This window comes from Bufo gargarizans, chromosome 4 (genome assembly GCF_014858855.1).
Source record: "Bufo gargarizans isolate SCDJY-AF-19 chromosome 4, ASM1485885v1, whole genome shotgun sequence".
Taxonomy (NCBI): Eukaryota; Metazoa; Chordata; class Amphibia; order Anura; family Bufonidae; genus Bufo; species Bufo gargarizans.
The window spans coordinates 153,627,053-153,641,685 of NC_058083.1; the positions used below are offsets into that span (position 1 = coordinate 153,627,053).

The 14,633-nt window shown below is 39.9% G+C and overlaps 1 protein-coding gene across 1 annotated transcript in view; it reads right to left on the bottom strand.

Annotated features, from left to right (window-relative positions):
- Positions 1 to 359: 359 nt before the first annotated feature.
- CCNL1 (cyclin L1) overlaps positions 360 to 14,633 on the bottom strand; it is a 45,782-nt gene continuing 31,508 nt past the window's right edge. The window contains exons 5-11 of the mRNA XM_044292506.1: positions 12,226 to 12,290; positions 9,354 to 9,453; positions 7,828 to 7,932; positions 6,986 to 7,127; positions 6,687 to 6,786; positions 3,581 to 3,664; positions 360 to 1,079 (exon numbers count right to left, since the gene is read on the bottom strand). Coding sequence (XP_044148441.1) covers positions 731 to 1,079; positions 3,581 to 3,664; positions 6,687 to 6,786; positions 6,986 to 7,127; positions 7,828 to 7,932; positions 9,354 to 9,453; positions 12,226 to 12,290 — 945 coding nt within the window. The 3' untranslated portion in view covers positions 360 to 730. The remainder of the gene's footprint in view (positions 1,080 to 3,580; positions 3,665 to 6,686; positions 6,787 to 6,985; positions 7,128 to 7,827; positions 7,933 to 9,353; positions 9,454 to 12,225; positions 12,291 to 14,633) is intronic.

Consider the following 14,633-nt stretch of genomic DNA (forward strand, 5'->3'; position numbering starts at 1 on the left):
GACAACATGGATGGCATCTGTGTTCTGTCAGTGATTTTTGACAGACCATTGGTAGGAGATGCTCTAAGTTCAGCCTAGCAGTGTATGTGAAATATGGATGACAAACAGCCCAAACATGGATCCTTCATGGACGAACCACCGACCATCTAGTCACGGAAGTTATCATGAATGTGTGAAAGAGGCCTAAGGCACATACTGAATGCTAAAGGCCTCCATGCCCAAACTACAAAATGAACATCTCTACCCAAAAGCCCAATATTGCCAATATTTGTTGTATCTATTCACAGTTAAAATCAGAAGGCCTACCGTGTATGTATGCAGCAGAGAGTATTACACACAATTCATAAATGACGTGCAGCCCGGATTTAACTTTTTTGTTTATTTCCTAATAAAATGCAATTTGTATACATGCAGACTAAAACCAATATGAAAGATTTCACAAGTCTTTAAATAATCTTTAAATATACCAGTGTCTGCAACCAGTTTGTATAAAAAAAATAAGACCTTTCACAGCAATCCATTCCCAGAAGCTGTTTTAACACAAGTCTGACGATGGTTCTTTAATGTCATACTGTCAAGGTATCCTGTGCAAAAAGATATACATTGAAAGAAAACCAAAAATATCTGATGAATGTCCATTTCTGTGTTCAGATGTTTTAGTTACAAAAAACTACTTACAAAGTCCTTACAAACAAACATTTATTTCCCTTCTGATTTTCTGGTGTGGTATTCAGCGCCTGTGCCTGCTATGTCCAGAGTGACCACCACCATGATGTTTACTTTTGTGTGACCTTTCAAATGAACGAGACCTCTCTCTTCTATCCCGATGATGACCTCGGTCATGCCTGTGCTTTTTGGAAGGATCCCCGTGCTCCCTGGATTTGCTTGGGGTGGGGGAATGGGACTTTTTACGCTTATGACCATGTCTGTTTGAGCCTCTCAAATCATCTCCACGATGCTTTAGTTTGAGGTGTGGGGATGCATGGTTGTGATGTCTCCGGGGACTTTCACTGTGACTACGAGATCTGCTTCTTGATCTTGAGCTGTAAGTTCCAGATCGACTCCGTCTGTTATTATAGCTTGAGGAAGAAAAAAAAAAAGAAAAAAAAAAAGTTAAAGTATGTATATAAAGCTACTGTATATAGCACTGGCAAAATTCACTACCGCGCGGCAGTGCAACTTTAGAGCAGTATGTTTTTCTATACATAGTATAGATTTAAATTGGAATAAAAATAAAAAAAAAAGCAAGTTTAAATGTCCCAATTAACAAAAAGTAATTAATTACTTCTCTACTGTAAGAATAAAGGCCAATGCATGCAGTGCGTCACGTTACCACAAAACGAACACGTTAAGGTACCGTGAAGAAGCATGCTTTTCATATGCTTCACTATATGGCACGCAACGCAAAGTTAAGGAGCGGCAATACTTATACTTTCCATTGTGTTGTGTTCCGCTGTTACAGGGAACGCAACGGCCATGGTTAACCTAGCCTCTCACTGATAACTGATTAAGTAAATATGTTTTTTTGCAGGACTAGAGACACTTGTATAAGTGAAGGGAATGGATGGTCGAAAAGATCAGCACACAAAGGAGAAGGCAGCAGCTTCTGCCCAACTACCTCTCTGTGCTATAAGAGCTTAGAACTTGGTGGAACAGCTGTATGTTGCCTTTCTTTCCTTCAAGGAATGTATAAAATAAATTTGCATATTAAATACAGAGGAAGTACCAAAAACTGAGTCGTCTGAGTTTGAGTCAGGGCATTTATCTACCAACTCCACAGCCCTGAGCAGAACACTGCCCCCACCAGATTGCCTTCTTCCCATACTGCATCCTGGTGCTGTCTCTTTCCCAGATAAATGACATGTGCACCCAACAGTCCACTTGATGTAAAATAAAACAATGCATCAGAGCAGGGTTCAGCGTGGGCACTGCAACCAGGCCTTAAGGGGTTGTTGGCTGCTTTCTCAAACCAACGTCGTCACACCTGTCCACATGTGTGTGTGGCACTGCAGCTCAGCCCCATTCAAACGATTCAAAATAGCAATGCCAGATACAAACCTTTGAAAGGTGTGTGTCAGAGGAAAGGCTGTGTACACAGTTAGGGCATTTTTGTTTTAATTATTGCACTGAACTCATTTTAAGCTAAAAATAATTTTTTTAAATTGGTCTTTATTAAGAATTTTGAGCCTCTCTGTACAGCCTTGAGATTCTCTAGTGCCAGGCTCTGTATTTTTACTGTTCTCCGTTAAGCAGCTCATCCAACGGCTCTTCATCTCGGACCGCCTAAACACTTACGGCTCAATAATAATGTGGCTTGAAGAAGTGTTTATGACCTTTTAGTAATTTAGAGATAAGGTTTATTAGATGACCAGCACAAAGTTAAAGTGAAAGTACTATTCACATAAGCTAGACAGACAGTTAACCCTTTGTGACAGAACAGCTGAATATTTTCAATAAAGACCAATAGAAAAAATCATTTTTAGTACAGAATAAACAGTACAGAACCAAAGCTTTAAGTAGTAAGCTGCAATGCACTGTGTGGACCAGCATCTTTCTATCATGGCCTTTTACACCCACAACCCTGTTACAGAATCACTGGCTGACCTATTGAATATTTTCAGAAGGATACTAACACTTGCATAACCTGCCATTTTGGAGATACTCTGACGCATCACATCTTGTTATAGTTGCTCAGACCTTTACACGTTCCCATTTTACCTGCTCTAAACCTACTACAACTGCATGAGCTGACGGTTTACTTGCCGCCTAATATATCCTCATGAGATAAGTACAGTTATTAACTTTACCCCTGTGGTTTTAATGATATGGCCGATATTTCACAAACAGCCGGCCGCTGTAAATTATAGCCACATACAGCTTGGGGTATGTTAAAGGGAACCTGTCACCATGTTCTGACATATAAAACCAAATGTACCTTAATGCTCGAGTACTCTGATAGTTCCCAGCGATCGATCCATAATCTTCTCTGGACCAACCTGTCCTATTTTATCGCCCTATAACGCTTTCCCGCCTTTTATGACAATTAACATAAAACAGTCATATCTTACATGTTTGACCTCAGAAGAGAGTCATTTTCTCGGGAGTCAGGCACCTCAGCTCCGCCTAAGAAACGTCACTATAGATAAAATCTCACGCATACGCAATATTCAATTCGGGCAGAACATTCCAACACGTAGTGGCGTGAGGGGACATACACTAAACTATCTGATCGGTCTAACAAAGAAAGGGCAAGTGCGCGATTTCAGACAAGATTACAAGCAGTGAAAGCAGAAATTGGCTGTCAAAGTTTAGTGGGAGGGAAATAGGCTATGATGGTGAGGGGAAGGAATTATTTACGCAAATAAACCCAACGGCGGGAAAGCTTTATAGGGCGATAAAATAGAACAGCTTAGTCCTGAGAAGATTATGGATCAATCGCTGGGAACCATCAGGGTACTCAAGTATTAAGGTACATTCTGCTTTATATGTCAGAACATGGTGACAGGTTCCCTTTAATGTTAGGATTATAATGTCAGAAGTAAATGAGTCTGCACCATTGTACAAAAGTCACGATACTTACTGTCTTCTTGGAGAGCGGGATCTCGATTTTGTTCGTGAACGCGACCTGCTCACACTTCGACTTCTTTTGCCTTCCTTTCGCAGGCTGGAAACAAAGAAATAGCTCATTAGGCATAGGTGACCACTGTGGAATAAATACTGCTGGCTTTGTTAGTTATTTTTTTTTGTGTCTGACGTTTTCTGAAGTACACAGCATACTGAAACTATCATTTTGACATCTCTTCTAGAGGGGGGGGGGGGGGGGGGGGGGGGGGGGCAGAAAAGAAAAAAAGTTCAGGCATTTACAAAAGAAATGCCACTTAAAAACACACCATAAAAATTGTATGCAGTATGGGAAAAATAGAAACAGCTTGCCATGTATTTGGTACATCATCTGTGTATCCTTTTATATTTAACTGCCCAACTCTGTGCTGTTTCCCCTGATGAGACTTGCGCTCACCCGTAAGTGAAACATGCATGTAGGGATTTTCTAGGAGAGGGCTATTCAGGGTCTCCAATTCTAGGGTTAGGTTCCGGGCGGGACACCCTTGTTCTAGTGGGTGTACTGTAGTTAAGCCTCAGGGCTAGTGTAGGACCCCATAGGCCGGACCCCAAGTACCCATCTTTGATCCGAGAGGTAACTGCGGCACAACTGGAGTCGCCCGACTACGCGGTAGGACAAATTGGTTACCATCATACGGGTGCCGCCGTTCATCTCTTTTTTGTTCTACCCAAGTTTGACGTGTATGCTTTAATTTTTGTTTGGAGTCACCAATACTCTAATGTCATGTAAGATGTGACACGATTGAAGCTACACATCTTTTTGTTTGAGGTTCTATCTACATTTATTTATCTATGTAAGGGGCTATTTTCTAAAAAGCTTTAATTTAAAGTTATGTTTTAATAACCTAAAATTTCGATCACAATTACCAGATCCTTTAAAAATATATCATATACTCTATACACATACTTTTGTGTTTTGAGAACCTCAAAGCGGTATTGCTATCATTTATCTTTAGCTTGTTACTGCATGTGTAAAACAAAATTGTACCACTTTTTTGCCCTCTAGAAACTATCCACCTTACTGTTCACATAAAATGTGGACACTCCTCCGGCTCGACATTACTGCTGGATGTGAAGTCAGATAAATAACCCTTATACAACCAAAATGGCTGTAGCTTTTCTGCAGTAACTACTGGGGTGGGGTGCCTTAAAGGGGTGGTGCAGGGGTTTTATATTTATGACCTATCCTCAGAATAGTTTGCAAATAAAACCGGCACTCGCTGATGATTATTCTCGTAGATTTATTCAGTCACATATTCCATCATAGTGACGCGTGCGTTTCAGCAAATCATATGCTTTCAGACATGTGTAAATACCTTACCACTAGCTCTGATATATATACAAAGGAAATGACATCACATTGTTACTATAGGCTCCTCCCACAATCAGGTGTCTGGGGAGTATGTGAATCAACTCAATCAAACAGGTGAAACATTGTCAGAAACATCTAGTTTCATCACAAAAAAAAAAAATTATCATACAAATAATCGTATTACATGAAGCTACTGACATTATAGTCTCTATTGAGGCCTTTTGGATCCATTGTTTGTAACCGATGGATCCAATATGCCTCTTTTCAAAAGCACCTTATTTTGGTCTCCACCGCGTCGAGGTAAAGTAACGCCCTCTATGACCTGGTAGAGGGGTTACCCCAGGCGACTACTAGATAAACATAGAAATAGACTGGCAGGTCTACAAGAGGTTAAACCTTCTAAAACATCACGGATCCCACTGGTGGTCAAATATCACCCTTGTATCCAAAGGGTTAAAAGCATAGTCAATAAACATTGGCAGATAATTTCAAGATCTTACCCCCAAATTGATGAATTTAAGAGACCTCCAATGATGCGTTTTAAAAGAGCTGATAATCTGCGTGATAAAATTGTCAGAGCAGATATAGGCAGTAAAAAAAAAAAAATGGCCCTAGACATGACATTATCCACCACGAGACACGGCACATTCCTATGTTTAAATTGTGTGAATTGCTCTAATGTTATTAAAGGTGGTTACCTTTCACATCCGCACACCGGTGAACAAATCCCTATTCGAGGGGTTTTTACCTGTGATAGTCGATTTGTTGTATATATTCTTAAATGTCCCTGTGGTTTATTGTATGTGGGGGAAACCTCCATGAGAATAAAAGATCAACTTAGTAAACATAAAATCGACAATCAGAAAGGAGAACTTGCTACTCCCACTACCATACCACTTTCATCAAAAGGGCCACACTATAGCACAATTGCGCTACCAGGTCATAGAGGGCTTTACTTTACCTCGACGCGGTAATAAGTTGCTTTTGAAAAGAGAGGCATATTGGATCCATCGGTTACAAACAATGGATCCAAAAGGCCTCAATAGAAATTATAATGTCAGTAGCTTCATGTAATACGATTATTTGTATGATAATTTAGCTTTTTTTTTGTGATGAGACAATATGTTTCACCTGTTTGAGTTGATTCACTATATATATATATATATATATATATATATATCTATATCTATCAGAGCTAGTGGTAAGGTATTTACACATGTCTGAAGAAAGCATATGATTTGCTGAAACGCACGCATCACTATGATGGAAAATGTGACTGAATAAATCTACAAGAAAAATCATCAGCGAGTGCCGGTCTATATTTGCAAATGATCTACTGGGATCCCTGCCCGCAGACACATGCACCGCTACACCTCTTGAGCAGTGCCGACCTTCTTTGGAACAACTATCCTCAGGATAGGTCATCAATATCAGAAATTTGGCATTCTGCACCGCCCCTGCCCTGTGTAATGAAGAGGAAGCAGCGCTGGAGCAATGCATTCTTTTCAGATATTGATGACTAATGCTGAAGACAGGTTATCAATATAAAACCCCTGCACAACCCCTTTACTTTATCCTCCCTTTCCTTTAGTTATCTAAACTTCAGGAAAAACCTGAATTGGACATGATAATGGGAGTATGTATGTCATTTCGATTCATTTGACTGCTGCCTCCTGTGTATTAGTGCATTAAGCCATTTTTATATTTTAAATTGAAGAGGAGATTTCTAGCTACAAATAACCACACTACTCACCCATTGTAGGGACTCTTCAATGACTGCTTTTCTTCTGGCTCACGCTTAATTTTTGCAGATACCGGAGACTTCTCCTCGGCCTTCACTTCTCTCGGAGACGCTATACAAGTAAAGTCACTTATTACATTGCATAATAATATACTCTTATTTAGAAATGGTCTATTATGAGGCCATAAAGATTAATCATTATGAATTTGAAAAAATTATACAATATATGTCAACATTTTTGTCTGAAGTGCATAGTCTCAAAATGGTAGAGCCATAAATAATGGAAATGAATAACTTGATAGAAAACCTACATGGTTTAGATGCTGGCGAGAAACCTCCCATTGTAGAAAGAGCAGGTGTTCCATCAGGATTCAGCCCCTTTGCTTTGAGTTTAGCTTCCTGCAGGGCAACTTTCCTCTTTTCCACTTCTTTGTCCAAAAGGTCATAGTTTGGCTGTTAAAACATATCAAGCACATAGATTTATTTATTATTATATATTTTTTGCATTTTGTTGCTGAAAAATATGATTAACCACCTAACAGTTCTGCCCGACCATAGCATAAGGAGGAGCAGGGGGATAATGTACAGCATTAGCACAACATCAGAAGGAGATATCACAGTAAGGCCTCATGCATCATGGATGTGGACCTATTCACTTGAATGGGTCTGTAATCTGAAAGGTATAGTGCAGAACAGAGGCACAAAACCCCACAGAAGAACCATGGAGTGCTTCAGTATTATTTTTTGCGGTGCAGAGATCAAGGACCTATTCAAGTTGAGTGGGTCTGCATCTGTCTGCACCAGTCACACGGATGGTGCCCGTGCATTAGGAACCGCAATTTGCAGTTGTGTGCATGAGCCCATAGAAATCAAGTCAAGAATAATCATGACAAAATCTGCATTTACTTTCACTTTCAGCTGCATTCACTGCCATCCCAATATCTAACAGTGATAGCCTCCAATGTAGTGAAGATAATGCAGTGGTTCTCGTATTGTTTGAAAGCTTGGAATGTCAGCTTTCAACCAAGAGCTGCTATCAATCCTGAGATTTAAACAGCTAAAGCAGCCCCCACCTGCTGCCAGGACTTGGGCAGAACTATTAGGAGGATGAAGCAATCTGACTAAAGACAGCATGTATGGCAATTCAATTTACCTTCTTCCAACTGTAAAGTCTCAAAGTTGAAACACAGATTTCTTGAATGCTTTCTTCAGTAGCTCCAAATAATAAAAACCAGTGTGGTTTATTTGGTAATGGAATCTAAAAAAAAGAATGGAAAAAGGTTCAGAAACTGTTTATTCAGCAGTGAACATACACAAGACAATTTTGTAACATCACATCCATCAAAAACCCTATTTACTTAAATCTGATCATCTCTGGATTGGAGGAACCTGGGCTCATTTGTCCAGGGCAGGCTAGTGTTAAGATGGTGTGTAGTCAGATTCCTGTGTAGCTTGTAGCTCATCAGTTAAAGAAGGTAATAGTGGAAAATGCAATTCCTTATTCCCTGAGTCTAGGTACCCCAAACTGTAGGTAATATTACTGTTACATAAAAAAAACAAAAAAAAAAAAAAACATAGAACAGGGACTATTCCTTTGTGTTGCCTCCACTCCTGGTTTTGGCTCACAATCACTGATTAAACACTGAATGCGTGACAGTGACCTTACTCTGCAGAATACTCTACAAGCTCAAATAACATGTTCTCCTGTTTTAGAGGAGACAGATGTGGCCAGCAGGTGGCGGCATTATGGTGAAGCTCCTTCCTTGCCATGTGAAGAATTAGCAGTAGATCATAGGTGAAGTTGCCAAAGTGAATGCAGGGTATGTAAATGTATGACCACTACTGCCCAATATAAAAAATATAAGAGCTATTTTGTAAACCCAAAAAGGAAAAACAAAGAGGGTCATTCATTAAGACCAGCGATTTATAGGCCAGCCTTAAAGGGGTTTTCTCATCTCAGACAATGGGGGCATATCGCTAGGATATGCCCCCATTGTCTTATAGATGCAGGTCCCACCGCTAGGACCCGCACCTATATCGAGAACGGAGCCCCGAAAGTGAAGGAGAGCGCACTGCGCATGCGCAGCCGCCCTCCATTCAGTTCTATGGCTATTGCAGTCTGCCCTATAGAAATGAATGGGAGCATGGGCCGCGCATGCTCGGCACGCTCTTATTCACTTCTATGGGAGAGGCGGGGATTAGCACTTGGTGGTGGACAGACCTCGGGAAATCTGGGGTCCTCCAGCCAGTGCTCCCCGCTCCGTTCTCGATATAGGTGCAGGTCCCAGCGGTGGGACCCGCACCTATCAGCCAATGGGAGCATATCCTAGCGATATGCCCCCATTGTCTAAGATGGGAATATCCCTTTAATCCCCATGTGCTGGCAGTGGATGCAAGAAAGTTATGTAGAGGCACAGGCCTCTACAGAAACTTTGGCACTTAGTTCCACCGACCATATGACATGGTTTAAACTACGCCAGATCCCTGATGGTAAATCAGACAGGACAGACGTGCCGCCCTCTACATCGTCCCCTTTTTATACCACTTCAGAAAAGTGATGAGCGGAGAAAAGTACCAGATTTTGACGCAAAACCCTTTGCAACAATCTACGCCTTAAAATACACCAAAAAGAAAAGTATATTTTTTAATAACTGACCTCCAATGTTCCTAAAGCCTCACCTGCAAAACTCTAGCAGCAAGATAAATACAAGCGCAGGCAATAGTTTCTGCTTCGAATCTGACAAACACATTGGTTCGAAGGCAATCATTCATGAAGTTCCTGAGAAACAAATATGAACGATCACGAAATAATCTAACAAGTTCAGAATAAAAAAAATCAAGGGTCAAAGAAAACCACCACTTTGGAGACTCAGTATACTTTGTTTTTTCTTCTCACTCTGGTTATATTACAAATATAAAAGAATGTAAAATTACACTTACAAGTAAATATGGTAATTATATTGTTTTCTGACCCATATTTCTATCCCTTAATATAACTAAAGGCAAATAACGATATTAACACAGATTTGCTTTAGGAAATGCACCTTAATATATTTCTACTTAATATATTTCTTGACATAAATATTTAAATATTAAGGGAACCGGTTACAGAAAATGCAGTGCAATCTCCTAGTCCAGAATGAGCACATCAATTTACATAAAAAACATTTTTACTGAAACTTTTCCCACAACGCTAAACACAAATCTGCTAGGACCCTGCTCTATAGCATGCTGCCTGCAGATTAGACACCAGGTTCCCTTGAAACGGGCTCGTTTGACTTTTAATTTATTTTTTTTACTAGAGAGCTTAGTGGTTTAAAAAAAAATAAAATAAAATTATATATATATATATATATATATATATATATATATATATATATATATATATATATATATATATATAATTAATGAATCTATATCTCCCCCCCAATTGCTCATGTTCTAACACACACTGGGTCCCAGATGATCTCTCTCTCAGTCCTATCTCATGCAGGAAAGGGCAGAAATGGCCCACTAGGCTAATCACTGACTATGATAGGTCTCCGTAGTGGCTGGTGATTGGGTGAGTAGGCCTTTCTAATTCCTGGTTTTGTCACAGGAAAAAAAAAATAAATCGGGAAAGTAGTGAGGAGCTATAAGTGTCTGAAGGGGACAAATAGGTGTGGCTCAGTACCAACTGTGTTGTTTAACCAATGTGTGCATTGCAAAACATTCTGCTCTGCCAAACAACCACTAACTTATTAATATTTGCTGCAACTCTTCAGCCTGCTATGTTCAACTATTCACACAAGATAGAGACTGAGGCTACTTTCACATTAGCGTTTTCAATTCCGCTATTGAGATCCGTCACAGGATCTCAATAACATAGTAACAGTTTACAATGCCGAAAAAAGACATCTGTCCATCCAATTCGGCCTGTTATCCTGCAAGTTGATCCAGAGGAAGGCAAAAACCCCCATGAAGTAGAATCCAATTTTCCCCACTTAAGAAAACGCTTCAGTTTTGTTCCCATTGTCAATAGGGACAAAATTGAACGGAAGGAAACGGAATGCACTAGAATGCATTCCATTTGGTCATCACGAACAGCATAACACTGCAAGCAGCATTTTTCTGTCCGCAATGTGGTGCGGAGCAAGACAGATCCGTCCTGACGCACAATGTAAGTCAATGGGGACAGATCAGTTTTCTCTGACAAAATAGAAAACGGATCCGTCCCCCATTGACTTTAAATAGTGTTCATGATGGATCAGTCATGGCCATAGAAGACATAATACAACCGAATCAGTTCATGACTGATGCATGCGGTTGTATTATGGAAACGGAAGCGTTTTTGCAGATCCGTGACGGATCCGCAAAACACGCTAATGTGAAAGTAGCCCAAGACATTTTTTTCTATTCATTTCATTCTGCACATTAAGATAACAGGATGGTCTTTGCTTTGCTTGCATTTACAACTAATAAGCTTGAGATAATTTAGTTGAGGAATAATGGTATGATTACTAGAGTCCTAGGTCAGAGACACACTACTTCAGTGATCTATGACCGTCTGCTATCCAAGTAATCAAACATATATACGATTTAGCTTTAACCTTCTTCTGTACACCAGAAGAGTTAAAGTGCTCAAATTGTATTTTGCATTTCAATTTGTCACCAAAATTGAAATCTCTGCTTGCCGTCAGAAAATGGAAAGGTTTTTTTTTTAGTTTTTTTTATTGCATCATGAAGCTGAAACACTTTCAGTTTTTTTTACAAGAGCTCCGACACTTCATTAGCTGTGCAAATGTCTGCTCAATGCAGCCAGGACAAGTTTTCAGCCTCTGAAAGTCAATAGTTTCCAGTTACTAGGAGCAAGCATACTGTATATTCGAAAGATGCAAAACTTTGCATTACACATTGCTGAAGCTACATAAAACACACACCCCGAAAGTCCCTTTAAAATAAAAACTATCAGACAACATAAAACTGGTTTGAACTCACCTTACTATTTACAATAGCAGCCATACCTTTTATGTATCCCAACAATGTGATATTTAAAAAAAATAAAGCAAAATGTGGTAAAATGAAGACATAACATTACCCCTTCTCTGAACAGCACATTACAAAAATAGTTCTAAAAGTAAATATACAAATCCTTTGGCCACCAGCACAGAACTAGGAGATGCGACCAGATGGATATGGACCGCTTCAGTGAATCACGGATGAGAGCTTGCACTGCATTGGCTGAAGAGAAGGGCAGCCAATCAGGCCATCCGGAGAGGTTGGTATGGTGCAGAGGGCAGAGTTCTATGACTTACCATCAGGCACTACCCTTTAACCAAAGAGTAGAAAAAAGAACAAAGTTAAACAGAGATCTCCAATTGTTAGCTTGCTCATGCCATGAAAACAGTAAGCAGAAACTCTTGAATGTGTAAATGTGTTCAAATGATTTACAATCTAGGGCTCTGAGAACTCCAACAACTGATTTCTGCTACCATTTCCCTGGTAGTGAGAAAAAAACAAAACAAAACACGACTAAAAGAACCTTGCGATAAAAAAAACTAAAAGAACTTACCAGGCCGTCTGAACAAGGATTGGATTCCTTTCACATTCTAGGACCTGAAGGTACATAACGATAATCTAGAAAACATAAAATGGAAAAAAAACAATGCAATACTGAAAGCAGTATGACGTTAACCCCTTAAAGACAGTCACAGTACACGTAGAGTTCTTTCTTGCAGTTTTAAATAGACACCATGGGCTAATGTCTGTGACCAGCATTATAGCCAATCACAGACATTGCACACCTCAGATGCCATTGTCAATTGTGACCACAGCGTCGGAGGGGCTTTTCCACTCCCTGGGCCCAAAAGGCTCCCCATTAAAAATCATTATGGACTCCACGTATAATATTATATGTCAGACAGTAGGGGCCTCTATGACTGTCCCATCCAGCGTCTTCAAAAAAAAAAAAAAAAAAAAAACACAGGCGTATGCAAGTGTTCTAGAAGTGCAGTGTTTGTGTCTGCAGACGACCTCTGGAAGGGTTACTGTGGAGGAGCCCTTACAGCACTGAGACACACATTCTGTGTGCTACTGTAGGTACCTATGGAATGCAATGGAGCATGTTAATGTATTTTTTGCCAGGTCAGTACAGCATCAGACATAAAAAACCCTCCATACCAAATTCAAGGTACACAAGAATACAGTGCCATACAACTCAGAAGTCACAACACAACTGAATAATCCTTTATGTTTTTGTAAGGTCTTTCTATAGAAAGTTCTGTAGAACTACAGAAAAAGGTCAGTGAGGGATGCTGCATTTTAAGAACCAAAAATGCTATGGTGAAATGTATACAATAATTTGCACGTTCTCGTTTTAATTTCAACATTTTATTTCCACATTTCTTTTGAACCAATATACCACCAGCATGAAATGGGCTTGAAGGCTTCTGTCATTAGGAACACTGTTATTAAACTGTCCGACTTTGGACATGTGCTAATGTCAGCTTAAGCCAAGTCTTTGCCCCTTTTTGTGAAAAACTAGATTTTTGAACTCGCCATAAAATCTGTTTCTCTTCCGTACTTTGGGGGACACAGGCATTGACCATGGGTATAGCCGTTTTCACTAGGAGGCGGACACTAAGCACAAAGTGTAAGCTCCTCCCTCTTCAGCCTATATCCCTTCCTGCAAGGACCAAGCTAATCTGTTTAGTGAAAAAGCAGTAGAAGCCAGACATAAGAAAATCACATTATGTGCAAACCCAGAACCACAGAGCCATTAGCAAGAAATTGGGTGGGCGCTGTGTCCCCCAATGAACGGAAGAGAAACTGATTTTAGGGCGAGTACAAAAATCTAGTTCTCATCCGTCTCATTGGGGGACACAGGCCTCGACCATGCGACGTTCCAGAGCAGTTCCTGAGGGTGGGCTTAACTTCAGCCCCCCTGCTAATCAGAGAACTTCTGTCTGCAAAACTCTACGCCCCAAAGAAGCGTCAGAAGATGCAAAGGTGTGCACTCTGTAAAAACTTGGAAAAAGTATGCAAAGACGACCAGGTCGCCGGCTTGCACAGCTGAAGACCCGTGATGCACCGCCCGAGCTGAAAGAGCAGTCACACGAAAGGGCGGGGACCCGGTCTTTAATATGGTACGCTTCCACAATAGCCAAACAAATCTATCTGGAAATGGAAGTCTTCGATGCTGCCAGCCCTAGCCTTGGACCCTCTAATCACGAACAGGGAATACATCCGCCTGAAAGATGCCATCTGGGACAGATACAGTGCTGCCCATAATTATTCATACCCCAGGCAAATTTTGACTTAACCCCTTAAGGACCAGGCTCATTTTCACCTTAAGGACCAGGCCATTTTTTGCAAATCTGACCAGTGTCACTTTAAGTGCTCATAACTTTTAAACGCTTCGACTTACCCAGGCCGTTCTGAGATTGTTTTTTTCGTCACATATTGTACTTCATAACACTGCTAAAATTGGGTCAAAAAAGTTAATTTTTTTGCATAAAAAAAATAAATTTTTACCAAAAATTTTGAAAAATTAGCAAATTTCAAAGTTTCAGTTTCTCTACTTCTGTAATACATAGTAATACCCCCAAAAATTGTGATGACTTTACATTCCCCATATGTCTACTTCATGTTTGTAGCATTTTGGGAATGATATTTTATTTTTTGGGGATGTTACAAGGCTTAGAAGTTTAGAAGCAAATTTTGAAATTTTGAGAAATCTTCAAAATCCCACTTTTTATGGACCAGTTCAGGTTTGCAGTCATATTGTGAGGCTTAGATAATAGAAACCTCCCAAAAATGACCCCATTCTAGAAACTACACCCCTCAAGGTATTCAAAACTGTTTTTTCAAACTTTATTAACCCTTTAGGTCTTCCACAAGAGTTGATGGCAGATGGAGAAACAATTTTGAAATTTCTATTTTTTGGAAAATTTTCCAATATAATCAATTTTTTCCAGGAGT